Source organism: Dipodomys merriami, unplaced genomic scaffold, assembly GCF_024711535.1.
Source record: "Dipodomys merriami isolate MVZ:Mamm:240054 unplaced genomic scaffold, mDipMer1.0.p SCAF_42, whole genome shotgun sequence".
Classification (NCBI taxonomy): Eukaryota; Metazoa; Chordata; class Mammalia; order Rodentia; family Heteromyidae; genus Dipodomys; species Dipodomys merriami.
Genome location: NW_027205826.1, coordinates 6072988 through 6087980, shown reverse-complemented (window position 1 = coordinate 6087980; position 14993 = coordinate 6072988). Strand labels below are relative to the sequence as shown.

General features: G+C 41.2%; 1 protein-coding gene across 1 annotated transcript in view; it reads right to left on the bottom strand.

Annotated features, from left to right (window-relative positions):
* Positions 1-758: 758 nt before the first annotated feature.
* The window catches only part of Gna13 (G protein subunit alpha 13), a 41938-nt gene continuing 27703 nt past the window's right edge, over positions 759-14993 (bottom strand). The window contains exons 3-4 of the mRNA XM_069993138.1: positions 11219-11269; positions 759-6165 (exon numbers count right to left, since the gene is read on the bottom strand). Coding sequence (XP_069849239.1) covers positions 5593-6165; positions 11219-11269 — 624 coding nt within the window. The 3' untranslated portion in view covers positions 759-5592. The remainder of the gene's footprint in view (positions 6166-11218; positions 11270-14993) is intronic.

Genomic DNA, 14993 nt, shown 5'->3' with positions numbered 1-14993 from the left:
TGTGACAAGAATGTTCTTTGGAGGCTCTAAACCAACCCACAACTGCTGTCTTGACATGAGAAAAATACTAGAACGATCTCAAGATAGATAGAAATACTCTGCATATCCCCACCACCCAATCAATATTGCTCCAAAATGCAGAGATTGGCAAAATCAGGCCAAGTCTGCAGCAGCCAGTTGGACCTGAAGGACATCCAGCTAAATGGTGAGTTCTAGAACAGCAAAAGGCACCAGGGAAAGCCTAAATCCAAATAAAAATGAGGCTTAACTTCAGTGTTCATTCACTGACAATGACAAAAGGGACCAAAACAACTATTAACTAGGGAGACTACTACGAGGCTGTAGAATCCAGAGAATCCTCTTACAACTTTTGTGCAAATCTCATTTTAATAAGGTTTACTGCAACAAAGAGAAGTAGTGTGTTGGGCAGTTTAAAAAATATGACCAGTAGAAATGACACAAAAGCAGACTTGCCACTACTGGATGAGCTAGAAGCCCAGACACACCTGTAGACAGCTGCAGCAGAGGAGCCCTGCCGGTCACATTACCTGCTGAGAGTTCCCTGGGAAGAAGTCCCCCGCCCCACCCACCCCCTTCTTTATAAGGAAAAACTCAGGCTCTCTACTAAAGCAAAGCCTCCTTGCTGGAGGTTGTCCCAGTGGACTCATGTGCCTGAGGCTGTAGGTGAACCTGACACTTCAAATGTAAAACTCATCAACTCTGCCAGACTCAAGTGCAAATAACATCATAGTATTGAATCATTTATAAATGTTTATTAAATGTCAGTAATTTTCACAAAGCAAATATTAAGAGCAAGAGACATTTTTTTGGCAAAATATGTACAAAAGTAAAAGCCTTAGTGAATAGCAACTCATTTTATAAATCAAACCATTCTTTCTACTCCTACGCCTCCTTTAGAAATAATTTATTGCCAAACCTGAACTAAAGCACTGACCAAAAAAAAAAAAAAATTTACAACAGTATCAGATAATGTGCTTAGTTCCTAGAGGTTATAAAAGAATATATGTAAAAAATCCTAAACCACAAATACTTTTACACGGAGCTAATACAAATCATGTTTTGTTAGGTACAGTATGTATGAGGTTGTTACAAAATATACTTCTGATAAGGCTTCTTGTGGCAGATGAGCTCTCACCCAGGAGAGTGAGGAATAGAGAAAAGCCATTTAGAACATTTTGCGATTCTGCTTTCAAGTAGGAGGCAAAGAAAGGGGAAATGGCATAGGCTGTTGCGCAAGTAGCAACCCCTTGTAGCAACCCCTTCTCCCTCCCTCCCCTTTATTCCTGGTACCATCTAACAGGCATGATTGAGGACACATTTGTCACTTTCTAGAACAAGCTTTGTACATACAAACAAATCACATTCCAAGTAGTTTATTACAGTCTGGACACTCGCCGATTCCAGATTCCAACCCATCTGTAAATTTGCATCACTGTTAACAGCACATCTGTATAAGACACAAAGATCGCCAACCAAATGAGAAAATGCTGCCGTATTATTACTATTAACAAGAACAAAACAATTTTCCAGCCAGGTGTGGTGGTGTATGCCTATAATCTCGGCACTCAGGAGACTGAGGCTGGAGGATTGTGAATTCAAGGCCACATAGTTACATAGCAAGACGCTGTGTCAAACAAAACAATAACCACAACAATGATCTGGCATTTGAAACTAGTTAGTCTGAAATGCCACAAGGTGAATGTATTAATGTTAAGTGCTGACTCTACAGTTGTGTATAGGTGTTAAGAATGTTAGCGGTACAAACACTGTACTTCAAAGGTGCTAATAATCACCTGCTGCCTGAGGCTAATAACTACTTAACAGTACTTGAGAGAGCCAACAATAATTGGTTTAAAATGTTCAGGTTTAGACTCATACTGCACTCTGGTTTACATTTATTAAGCCCTAACTTCGTACCATAAAATGGGCATGGACTGCAACATTGGCTTGATTTGGAACACACCACTTGTAATCTCTGCCCTCCTCCTGTCTACTCAATTGAAAGGTCAATCTGTGTCCAAGCCCTAAAAAATAGAAAATCAGTACTTTTAGTTAAGCAGCACAATACCAAAGACGCATCGTCTGTGACCCATGAAGTCAAACAAGGTGCTGGAAGAGTGGAAGAGACACAGTGACCAGGGCTACTGGTCAGATTTTCATTGTCAGTGAAAAATACAAGTGCAAAGCTTTTGTTCTTTATCCCTCAAATAAAACTAAAAGAAACAAAAAGGTAAGAGTGGCTTTCTCTAGATTTACTAGGGAGCTTGTTACAAAGGTTGAACTGGTTTTACAAGCATGATTTCATGGATCCAGACAAATGAAGGGTTAATACTGATAGTTGGCCTTCTCATTACATCCTGTCCAATGGCTTGTGTGGGGTTTGTCTACATGTATCATTAGATAATGAAAGCACCAATTTAAGGGTTTCTCAAATAGTGATTTGATATTCAGGATATAACAGCCTAACTCGGTAACTTTATTCTTCATATAAATAAGGCATCACCAGATACTTATACTAATGTTGAAAATCACATTTTAAGAAAAACGTAAGATGGAAGTATCTGGATATGCACTGACTTTGAAGATGTAACTATTGGGCATGCAATTTGTTGCTGAATCAAAACCAGTACTTCTGATCACTGTGGTATTAAGGTAGGCTTTCTTCCTCCTGCTTTGAACTAACGATGGTCACAAACTGAACAAGGATCTCCCTCAACAGTCCCAGGCGAGATGAATTGGGAGGGCATTCTCAATGTAAAGTACCCATCAGTACTGGGTGAAAGACAGAAAACAGAAATGGTCTTCTTTATTCCACGCTGTTATCTTTGGCTGTGGAAGCACTTGGGCTAGCAAGCGCCCATTATAGATAGTAAAAGTGAAATGAGGATTTCAATTGCACATTTGGCAGAAAGCAAAAATTCAGGCTATTCAAATAAATTTATGTGAGAGAAATATGTCTTGAATTATTTAGATCTTTGGAGAACACTGACAAAACCTTTTCCCTATAAAAAAAATTAAGGTCTAAATTTGTGTTGTTCTTTGATTTATAAGGCAACTCTGTATACTGTGAACTCCTTGAAGGTCAATGAAGAGACTTGGTGTGGCATCTCCTCAGATAAGTAAATGAAAAGGCATTCAGATTTAAGAACAGAAAGTGATATAGATCAGGCACATTGTATTCCAAATCATAACCAAAGATTTGGAAAATTGAACACAGCAAAGAATTTCAAATCTGACTTCACTTACCTTTTTAGAGGTTTGGGAGAAGTTAGCTTAGGATTATTATAAGCACCTTTTCCACTGGGTTCATGACATTTACCTCCCTCTTCACATAGTGGTATTTCAATTCAAAAGGACCTAGTTTTTATCACATAGCTATCAGACTCCACTTGAATAGTTCACATTGCAGCCTAGAGAAATGTGCAGCTTAAAGCCTTTCTGTTGAGCCTCACAGTTATACTAGATGTCCACACAAGTTTGCTTAAGTAGCACAGAAGCAATTTACTGCCTCCAAATACATTCTGGGTCTTATTTTAAAAGCATACTGATTCTGAGGCATTACACATGCATCAGAAGAAAACCGCAGATGCCAACACGCTACCTTGTCTAGTTGGTGTTTTAACATTGCTTGGTGATAGTAAAACAGAGAAATGTGGGGTACTATTTATAGTTCTTACCAAACCACCTCAATAAGAACAAGAGTCCACTTTTCAGCCTTCACTGGTATTCAATGTCTTGGCCATCCAATAAAATTGTTTGCTGAATTTATGTGGAACAAACCAAATGTTACTGTTGCACATATCCAGAAATTCATTAGTTCTAGAGTTATGCTATCCTGAAGATTCAAACAATGCATTCTTTTGGCAAAAAGCACTAGATGTAGAAGGACTGAGACATGCAGGAGTTATACTAGGAAGACCTGCATAGGTTGAGGGGCTCGGTGTCTGAAGCTCATGTATTACCGAGGCATGAAAACATGAGTTCACACAGATGCAGCGACAGTAACACCTTGGTGCAAGAAGAGTCAGCACGTGAAGAATGAATCCCTGCTCATGCACTGACAGGCCCAGCTCCTATATCTCACCGCTAGACAAAACAAGAGCCACTGATTTGGAAAGGCTGGGTGATCCACAATGTTGACCAATCTTTGAAGGGCCAATAGAATACCTGAGAACACAGTCAGCTGTACAGTAAAGTGACAGATATCACAGTCTTCATCACAATTATCAAGAAAAGCAAGAGTGGCACATTTTGCAAATGGTTCCTAACTTTGTACACATATATCTCCAATGCTAACACTACACTGAACCTACAAGACAGCAGTTTTAATACTGCGAACTGTATCTGAAATCACAAAGTGATGGGCTTAGTTTAATCTGGTATGGGTGGGGGGAGGGGTCAAATGTGTGAACAAAAACAACAACAACAAAAAGACTACTTATCCTTAGAAGCATTCTCCAAACAGTTAAAATGTACTCAACATAGCTGGCATCTCACACACAGCAACTGTGCAAACATGTACCCACTGTACATCTTTAGAGACACACCAAGAATGAATAAGAATCTCAAACAATGCCTTCTTGAGTCATCTGCCAGGAAAATACTGCCCTTGGCCAGCTCCACATACACAAAGAATCCGTTCAGTGCCACAGTGTGGAGGTACTGGGCGGGGACAGGAGAGTGGAGGAAGGCGGGGATGCAGGAGTGGTTTCCTCCAGTCAGCTGCAAGTCCCCTGACACAGGACTGGAGGAGCCACGTGGCATTCGGGACAGGGATGTCTACTTCTGCTACCAAGGTGCTTGCGTGTTTTAGGTCATGCAATGGCCCAAATGTTTTGCTTATGGCACATTAAATTACATGATAAATAAACATGAAAAAGGCAAGTTACATTTTACCCATTACTTTTGATCAAAATATATAACATTTGCTTGTCTTTTTTGCTCCTTGGTACCATTTGTGAACTTACTCGCTTCAGACCAGAAATCCTTATGTAAACTTTAAAACACTAAGAACACTACCTCCAGGAACCAAAGCAACTTACAAAACAGCTGTTGTGTGTATAAGCAATTATAAACACACCAAAGCTAAACCTGTGTAATCTAGACTAGCATTTCTTAGATCAAACCTTTTCCAATAGCCCTTTTGTAATGTGGTCATTCTAAAGCTAGGCATCGTGTGTTCCTCTCTCTGTAAGGCAGATAAAGACCTTTTACTGAACATTCCTAGCCTCATTCCTACACTGTCTATACTTGGCACTACAGGATTCAATTTGAAAAACAAAAGAAACACACCTAGTCTGAGGTTGGCCAGGAAATTACAACAGGACTCGAGTGGAAGCTTGATGAAACTGGCCAAAACCTGAACTCCAGCAAACACAACAATGCGTTCATTACTCAGCAGCTTTCAGCCACAAACCAAAGGCAGCAGAAGGACTAGGATTTCCAAGAAGTTAAACACAGAATCAAGATTGTTTTCTAATTCCTGTTGTAAACTGCTATTTAAAAAAAAAACGACACAAACGGAAAACCATCAAACACAAAAAGGAACTATCACAGCAAGTCTCGTGTATGTCACTGGAGCATGAGCTGCTTGAGGTTGTCGTGAAGGATTGTATCCTTCACGTCACGGAAAACCAGGCGGATGTTTTCCGTGTTGATAGCAGTGGTGAAGTGGTGGTACAAGGGCTTCTGCTGCTGGTCCCGGCGTTTGCTCCGGAAACACTCCACCAGGAATTTTTGGACGTCTCTTAAGCAGTGTGGATCCCCTTCAAATTCCAGGAAATAGTCTTTGATGCTCACAATTTGCACTTTCTCCTCAAGCAAGTCTGTCTTGTTTAAGAAGAGTATTATAGAGACATTGCTGAAGACCCGATTATTGACGATGGTTTCAAAAATGTTCAGAGACTCTGTAAGGCGATTGGTCAGTCGATCCTCCATGAGCACCTGATCAAATTCACTTGAGGAAACAAGAAAGAGTATGGATGTCACACTGTCGAAGCATTCAAACCAACGTTTCCGTTCTGACCGCTGACCACCCACATCAACCATTTTGAAAGGGACGTTTTTAATTTCAAAGTCATATTCGTGGATGCCTTTGGTGGGTCTTCTTGCAAGCAAAATGTCTTGCTGTGATGGAATGTAATCCTGGAAAAGAAAAGTTTCAAATGTAGTCATCCAGAAGGAATTACTAGAATTCTTAGTGGGCTGCTAACCAGCTTAATAAATGGCTATGCAAACAAAGTTTCTGGTTTCTTTTCCTTTCTCATGAGACACAGGGGCTCAGTCTGTATCCCAGGCTGGACTGGAACTCTTGATTCTCCTGCCTCAACCTCCTGAGTGCTAGAATTATAGGTGTGCCTTGCAAATCTGGAAGAATCTGGAAGCTTTTAGTTTTTGGCAATCCATAAGTATTCACTGAATAACTTTAAGACTAGTAGATTTTCCATGTTTTCTTCTAGCTTTTGTTCCCAGACCCACCTATTTTTAGTAGCTGCACTAAGTTTTGAGCCTGCTTTTTCATATTTTTGGTCAACATTTTGTTCCTGACTGCTCCACATGCGATTCTGTCACATCTCATGTGCATTAATCAGCTATGATTGCATTAACACTCCCCTTCTGGCATTCATTTAGGTTGTTCCTAAATTGGCAATTAAAACTCTTACATATGTAACTCTTTTTTTTCCCATTTGGACCATTTTCTGAGATGAAAATAACCAGAAGTAAGATTATAAGTCAACAGTAGAAATGTTCAATGATCCTGGACACTGAAAATCCCCTGCTTTCCAGGTGTGGTACCCGGTTATAATGTAGTTCATGTGACATACTTCAGCTCTGAGCTTTTTCAAAGTTTTCAAATTCCGTAACTGTAACAAGTTTTGTATTATTGTGTTTAGTATGAACAAACAATCCAGTTAGGAAGCTAGCATGAGCGCAGAATGGAATCAGAGGCTAAGTGTCTGGCAGAACAGAGTATGTGGATTAGGAGTGTGAACCTGAAGACAGCTGGCCACACACTAGCATAGCAGTACGATCATGAGCCATCATTTAACCTCTGGGTCTTAATCCTCTCCTGCAGAAGAGAGCTAATATTTGGGTTTGGTCTGTGACAGCTGCTACCACCACTGATGAACAGGGATCAAAGGAGGCTGGAACCCATGGGTATACCTCCCACAGATACACCTCCACTGTAGTCTCTTCAGTTTGAGATGCTCGCCTATCACTGGCACTTCAAATTCTATTAACAAACACATAATAAGAGACTGCTTGTATTTTCCAGAGCAAGTCCTCTAAGTTGTACTACAATATTTTCCTTTCTACTTCTTGCCCCGTGAAGTCCGTCCACCATTGTTTTCTCTTCCCTACCATCCACTTAGTAAATCCTAATATCCCTTCTTTGAATCTGTTATGCTCCCGGCTCTCTTTCCATGTACCCTTTTTCTTTCCTTTTAATAAATCATCTCAGCCATGGACTGTCATCTCTTTAAGCTTCTTTGCCTGGAAAGTCTCACAACTCTTGGATCCACCTCTTGACCACTTATTGGAAGCCTTTCTCAGACTAACCTTTCTGCAGCATGACTTGAGTGCTCAGAAGGGGTCTCCCTTTACACCTGTCTTTCTGTGATGGGGGGGGAGGGGCTGTTCTGCCCTGCTCAAGCTACCCATAGTGCCTAGCACCAAGTCCCACATAAAGCCTCACTCAGCACCACTGTGTGCTCATATCCGCATAACTGAGCAAGTGCAATGCAGTGGATGAAGACTCAAGCCACTGCCTTTTAGAAATCTATTTTAATATGCTAGAGCCGAGGCCACTTATCCTTCCACAGACAGGTGTGCCTCCTAAAAGCAGACACCAGTTGTCTCCCACCTGGGTGGGCCATATCTCATTATGTAAATAAATCCAACCAACCCTTCAGGCAGTTCAGGCTCATTTACTCTTACACACTAGCTCTAACTTTTCCAGCCAAGATATCTCTCTCCTGCCTGCAAACTTTACTTGCAAAACTTTACGTATCTTCATGATTGGTATCATTTAATTGTCTTCTACTTGTTTTATGTGGGTTAGTTTTGTCTCTCTGGCTAGACTGAGCTCCTTAAATATAGGGATCAAAGAACAAAACAGCTAGCATAGTACTTGCTACACTACTGCCCCTTCTGAGGCTATTTCGTGCACTGTCCTACAATGTTATGAGCTGGTCCTCCTACTATGCCCACGTTCTGGATGGAGCAACTGGGGTTTAGAGATGCCTGAGGCCACACAGAACCTATCTCTCCTGGACCTGGGATGCGAATCCAGGCAGTCTGCTTGCTATGTCCTTGACCTCTGTGTGCTATTCTACCTCCCAGAATGCTCTAGGCTTGGCATACAGCAGTGTTCTGACAACTCTGGGACTTCTGTAAGAGACAGGACATCAAATGCAATCCTATGACTTGTCTGATATGCACAGAATTGGTGACAAAATGCAGCACACCTAGATTCATCCTCTTCTTTACACTGATCACATAGCTCTTTTTATTCTAGATGTGGTTTCTGGAATGTTCTCAACATAAGGCTGCACCAGAGACTCAACTCCTTCACCATGAGACCCTAGCCTTTATGGAGAGAGATAAATAAAAGACAAATATAAGGTAATTATCAATGGTATGCATGCAATGAAGGAAAGAAATGAGAGTTGACCCGAGAAGCAAGAGTTGCTTAAATGATGTGCTCAACCAAGACTTACTTTAAAGGTAAACTGAGAACAGCAGGTCAAGGCAGCATTGTTTAGAAAACAGGAAGGAAATCTTAAAAATATTAGGTGGGGCACGGTGACTCATGCCTCTAGCTACTCAAGAGCAGGAGATTGGGGGGATATGGCTCGTGGCCACCCTGGATAAAAATTAATGAGACCTCATCTCAACCATAAAAAATTGGCTGTGGGGCTCGGAAGGTGGCTCAGTGGTACAGCGCCTGCCTTGCATGCCTGAGGCCCTGGGTTTGATTCCTCAGCACCTCATAAGCAAAAAAAAAAAAAAAAGAAAGAAAGAAAGAAAGAAAGAAAAAAAGAAAAAAGCAGGAAGTGGAACTGTGGCTCAAGTGGTCGAGCACTAGCCTTGAGCTGAAGAGCTGAGGGACAGCCCCCAGGCCCAGAGTTCAGGCCCGACAACCAGACCCCGCCCCCCCCCCCCCAAAAAAAAAAAAAAAGAAAATTGGCTGTGGTGGTGTGTAAATGTCATTTAGGAAACATAAATAGAAGGACCACAGTCAGGGAAAAAGTATGGGACTCTATTCGGAAAGTAACTAAAGGCTGGGAATGTGGCTTACTGGTAGACTGCTCTCCTAGCACACATGAAGCCCCGGGTTCGATTCCTCAGTACCAACCACATAAACAGAAAAAGCCAGAAGTGGTGTTGTGGCTCAAGTGGTAGAGTGCTAGCCTTGAGCAAAAGAAGCTTAGGGACAGAGCCCAGACTGTTCAAGCCCCAGGAGGAAGGAAGAAAGCAAAGAAGGAAGGAGGGAAGGAAGGAAGGAAGGAAGGAAGGAAGGAAGGAAGGAAGGAAGGAAGGAAGGAAGGAAGGAAGGAAGGAAGGAAGGAAGGAAGGAAGGAAGGAAGGCAGGCAGGCAGGCAGGCAGGCAGGCAGGCAGGCAGACAGGCAGGCAGGCAATGAAACTAAAGAAAAAGAGACCTAGGAGCGTGGCTCAAGTGGTAGTATACTTGACTAGCAAAAACAAGGTCCTGAGGTCATAGTCCAGCATCACTAAAATGAGGGAAAAAAATGAAACTGGTTTATCTAGAAAAGTTTTTCTCCAATTAGCCTATCTTTAACTTTTTTCCCTTAAGATTTATTAACTGACTAGACAAAAAAAACATAATACAAAGTTCACTAATGTGGATTGAATGAGTAAAAACTCAGACTACAGAGATCTCAAGTTCTGAAGGGTATGTGTCTAGAAAATAGCAGGAAAAAAATACACTGGCTTGAAGGCAGACAGATGGAATTTAGAAAAATACTGGGAAAAACTGCAAATGAACCTGCTAGGGAAGAAAGAATGTGCTGGTCTACCTGTCCTAAATACATCAGTACAGCACTTTCCAGCTCTTCATTTTGCACCTTTTTCAATTACCCATAAGACTACATAAACATTTGTTAATTTATTCAAAGAAATTAAATTAAAATTAAAGGAAGTTTGTTTAAAGAGGGGACAAATGAAGCCACACCAAGTCCAGAGTGAACAAACAGTCCTAGGGCAACAGTTTCGAAGCATTTTCCAAGCTGCAGACGCTTTGAAATGAACTCTGTCAAATGCACACATCGAGCAGTCAAGCCATGCTCTCAGCCTGTGTGGGGATGGGAAGCCAGAGCCAGGCCAGCACCAGCTGAGTCACAGGCTCCGAGAAAACACTCAGAAGATAATAGACTTTCTTCCCAAGGCTGGCTCCTCCTCCCATCTCAGAGGCACTTTTGCAGGAACCCAGAGTCAAGGCTCCACACTGTAACTCAACAAAGAGTCCTGAACTAGAAAATGGTGTTTGCTGCAAGGTTTAGAAATCACTCTCACTGTGCTCTCACAAATTCTGCTTATTTGAAAGGTAATAGAAAATGTGCAATCTTAATTCAAACATAAAGCTTCTTCACGGTATTAATTTCTATTAATCTCCATGAAATAGTGGGTAAGGAAATTCCTCAATGAAACAGGCAGAGGCTTAGACTGTATAGAAGAAAAACACCCAGAAATGTCTCAACTAAACAACAAATTTTTTCATTAAAAATCTTTAGCTAGCCGGGTGCTGGTGGCTCACACCTGTAATCCTAGCTACTCAGGAGACTGAGATCTGAGGATCAAGGTTCAAAGCCAGCCTGGGCAGGAAAGTCCATGAGACTCTTATCTCCAATAAACCACTAGAAAACCCGAAGTGGCGCTGTGGCTCAAGCGGTAGAGCACTCGCCTTGAGCTAAAGAGCACAGGAACAGCGCCCAAGCCCAGAGTTCAAGCCCCATGACTGACCAAAAAAAAAAAATCTTTAGCTACTAACAGCTTTAAAATAAGGTAGGATGAGTCAGTCTACTCCCAGTAGGGGAAAAAAAAAAGGAAGAAATAAATAGCTTAATATATACTTTTTCTAAATTTCTTAACAGGGTACCCCAAAATAAAAACATTAATGTCCTGACAAGTGCTTTCAATTATGAATAAGTACAACTATTTGGTTTTAATACTTACTGATTCTCCAAGTTTATCCAAGTTGTCCAGGAAATACTTTACAGATTCACCCTAAAACAAGAAAATAAATAGTTATGAGGGATTAGGAATGGAAGATCCTGTTGGTGGTATACTGTCTTGTGTATACTTAATCTAAGCACACTTGGTTTAAGTCACCAATTCAAACTCAACAATGAAGCCTTCAAAAAAAATGCACACACACACACACACACACACACACACACACACACACACACACACACACACACACACACACACACACACACACACACACACACACACCTTCCCTGCCCAAATGATACAAAAGCCGTATCCTAAGTGATCCATCTATCTGGATGGGATTACATGTGTGCTTTCTGACAGAACTACATATCCGAAGAAAAACTTTTATTAAAAGGTGAAATTTATGAGGATCAACACAACCTACAACTAAAATCTATGAGAGAGCCTTTTTGTGTAGAGCCAGGATGATTATCTTCAGGGACAAGAGCACACCGAGATGAGGTAAGAACATGTAACATCTCTAGAAATAAGGACAGCTCCAGGGAGTCTTTTTCTGAGTGATTTCCCTTTTCTGAGCCCCAATTTCTATTATATCAGCAAATAATTTCATTTGGCCCCAGTGTGTGTGAATACAGACCTAAAGACAGAGGACACAAGAGGAGATCTATTCTGAGTTTTCCAGCCCTCACTTTCCAAGGGATCCTGCAGGCTGAAGGACTCACCCCTACCTGAAGCTGCTTCTGTGGTTCAGGAAGGCTGGGCTTTGGGGCTCAGAGAATCAATGGAGACCAGCAGAGACTGCAGGTGCTCATTTAACAGATCTGGGTATAGTTTCTACACTTCAGGGGATGTCTGGAATTATGCTACAAATGCCTCAAGGAAGCAGTTCTTGACTTTTTGGTCTCACTATCCCTTTCATGTCTTAAAATGCTTAAGTTATAGCAACTTTAACAAAATTATTAATTCATTAAAAAGCACCAATAGTAAGCCCATTATAGGCTAACTGACTTTTTGTAAGTCTCTCTAAGAATTTAAAAGCATTTTTAAGACACTTGCTCTTTGCTGCCTCAAGAGCTCCACAGATGTTTCCTATCCCACAGATGAAACAAGGATTTTTTTCCCAAGTGAATCTAGATGAAGGCAATATAAGCCAAGACCATATGAAAGTGTTCTGCAGATGCTCCTACAGTTAACTAAGGTGCAAACTTGAAGGTGCTCTACATTATAGTGACTGATGCTGAGCATTTCAGGGGCCTTAGAACAAGGGAGCTCTGCTGAGGAAGAAAATAAGCACCACATTTAAATCACAACCAAAGTTCAACTATGCAAAAATGTACTCTGATAAGTATTACTCATCTATCTGGTGGTCAAATGGATGAAAGTTAAGTGTTATCTGAAGGTGCAACCTTTCCCCTGTTTTAATGTAAATGCTTATATAACCAATGCATCATTTGGGAGACTACAGAGAAACTAGTATATTCATTCTGAGGACCTTCCAGATTCACACAAACCTTTAAGAAAATTACAGAAAGCCTGCTCCTTAAAATGTTTAATCTTTGTTACCTTCTGAGAAACTTACTTGGCATAAGCGAAGTGGTACACACACGTCAGGTGTGGCCGCACCTGCCTGTGAGGCTGGCACTTGGGAGACAGAGGTTATGAGGATCCCAAGTTTGAGGCCAGCCTGGTCTACATAGTGAGACCCTGTTGGGAAAACCAAGGGCTGGGAATGTAGCTCAGTAGTACAAGACTTGATAGCATGTGCAAGACCTGGGTTTGCTCTCTAGGACCACACAAAAAATATGCACACAAAAGGGTATTTTCTTAGTACTACTTATAACAGCAAAAACAGAAGGGCATCTTATCGCTTAACATTAGGGAAATAATTTAATGAACTCAGTTACACTAACATAAAAGTCATTAAATAAGTTATATCTGAAATACTTTCTACATGTTATATATGCCATTAAAACAAAAGTAGATCACAAAGTGAAGGACTTGTCCCTCCCTTTGCTTTTCTAAGCTTGGCACAACAGTACTAATGAGAAAGAATGTATAACCTCAATCATAACAGTGAGTTAATGGTGCTGGTAGAGCCCTTGGATTCTTTGTTCCATTTATCTAGATGGAGACTAGGGATCTATCCACAAATTACAGCCTGTAGGCCAAATCTAGCCCACTGCCTGGGTTAGGGCAATTTTTAAACAGCTGGGTTAAAACAAAACAAAAAAAAGCAAAACTAAACATGTCATTTCATGACATGAAATTCATATTTTGGTGTCCCTACATGAAACTACATTGGTACCCCAGCCACATTCATTTGCTCGTAGATCACTAATGGCTGATTTCATGCCCCAAAGCCAAGGAAGCAGCAGAGGTAGAGGCCATGAATGGTCCTCTCAGCTCTGCAGTATGGCTTGGGACACTCAGAACTGCAGTGCTGAAGTTATAACGTGATGCTTCTGTCACTGGACTGCTACACATTTTAATTTTTTTAATTATTTAAATTTTATTGTCAAGGTGATGTACAGAGGGGGTACAGTTACATAAGTCAGGTAGTCAGTACATTTCCTGTCCAACTCGTTACTCCCCCTCCCTCATTTCTCTCCTTACCTTCCTTCCCCTCCCAATCCCCTCCCCCAACTTGTACAGATAATTTCTAACATATTGCCTTGTGAGTATCGCTGTTGCACTGGTTCCCCCTTTGTCCTTTGTCTCACCATTTTGTTGTTCCCCTTCCCTTCCCCGATTGACATAAACATCTATACAATACCCAGGGCACCAAAATCAACAGGGTATAAACCACAGGGGGGAAAACACAAAAGAAAAAAGAAATCATATAGTACATCAAGTATTGGAGTTCATTTTGCTTAGCATCATCTTTTTGTTGGGGGGGGGGTCTGGTCCTGGGGCCTGAACTCTGGGCGTGGGCGCTGTCCCTCAGCTCTTCAGCTCAAGGCTAGCGCTCTACCACTTGAGCCACAGCGCCACTTCCGGCTTTTTTTTTTTGCTTATGTGGTGCTGAGGAATTGAATCCAGGGCCTCATGCATGCAAGGCAAGTGCTCTACCACTGAGCCACTTTCCCAGACCTTAGCATCATCTTATAGGGTCATATGTACATAGCTATTGAGCTATTCTGCTCATCTGCTAAGATTATCCTAGAAGTATACTAATTACTATAAATAAGGGAAACCATAGGACCTATGTTTCTTTGGGTCTCGCTTACTTCACTTAATATGATTTTTTCCATGTCCTTCCATTTCCTTACAAATGGGGCGGTGTCATTCTTTCTTATGGAAGCATACCGTATTTTCGTGATCCATTCATCTACTGAGGGGCATCTGGGTTGATTCCATATCTTAGCTGCCATACATTTTAAAAGCTACCATAAGTTCATATCTACCAAAAAAGAACAGCACAAGAGGATTTTGAATGTTTATGCTTTTAAGTTCACTGGAATATGGCTAATTCTGAATCAAGCTGGATGATAAAACACTGTCTATTACACAGTAACACTATAGCTATCTTAAAGAACACAAAGCAACAGGAGGAAAGTCACACAATTTAAAATGTGATAGCTCACAACAGATTATCTTCACAAAGAATGAAAAGAAGTCCACTCCTGTAGTTGCAAACAGCTTACTTATTAACCACGCAAGGAACAACTGACTCACATAGTGAGTTACTCACTCATGCTTCATTGCAGCCGCCAAACAACTATGTCCAGGGAAAGAAATAGGATTATAAGCCTCCTAGTGAGAACAGTTACTT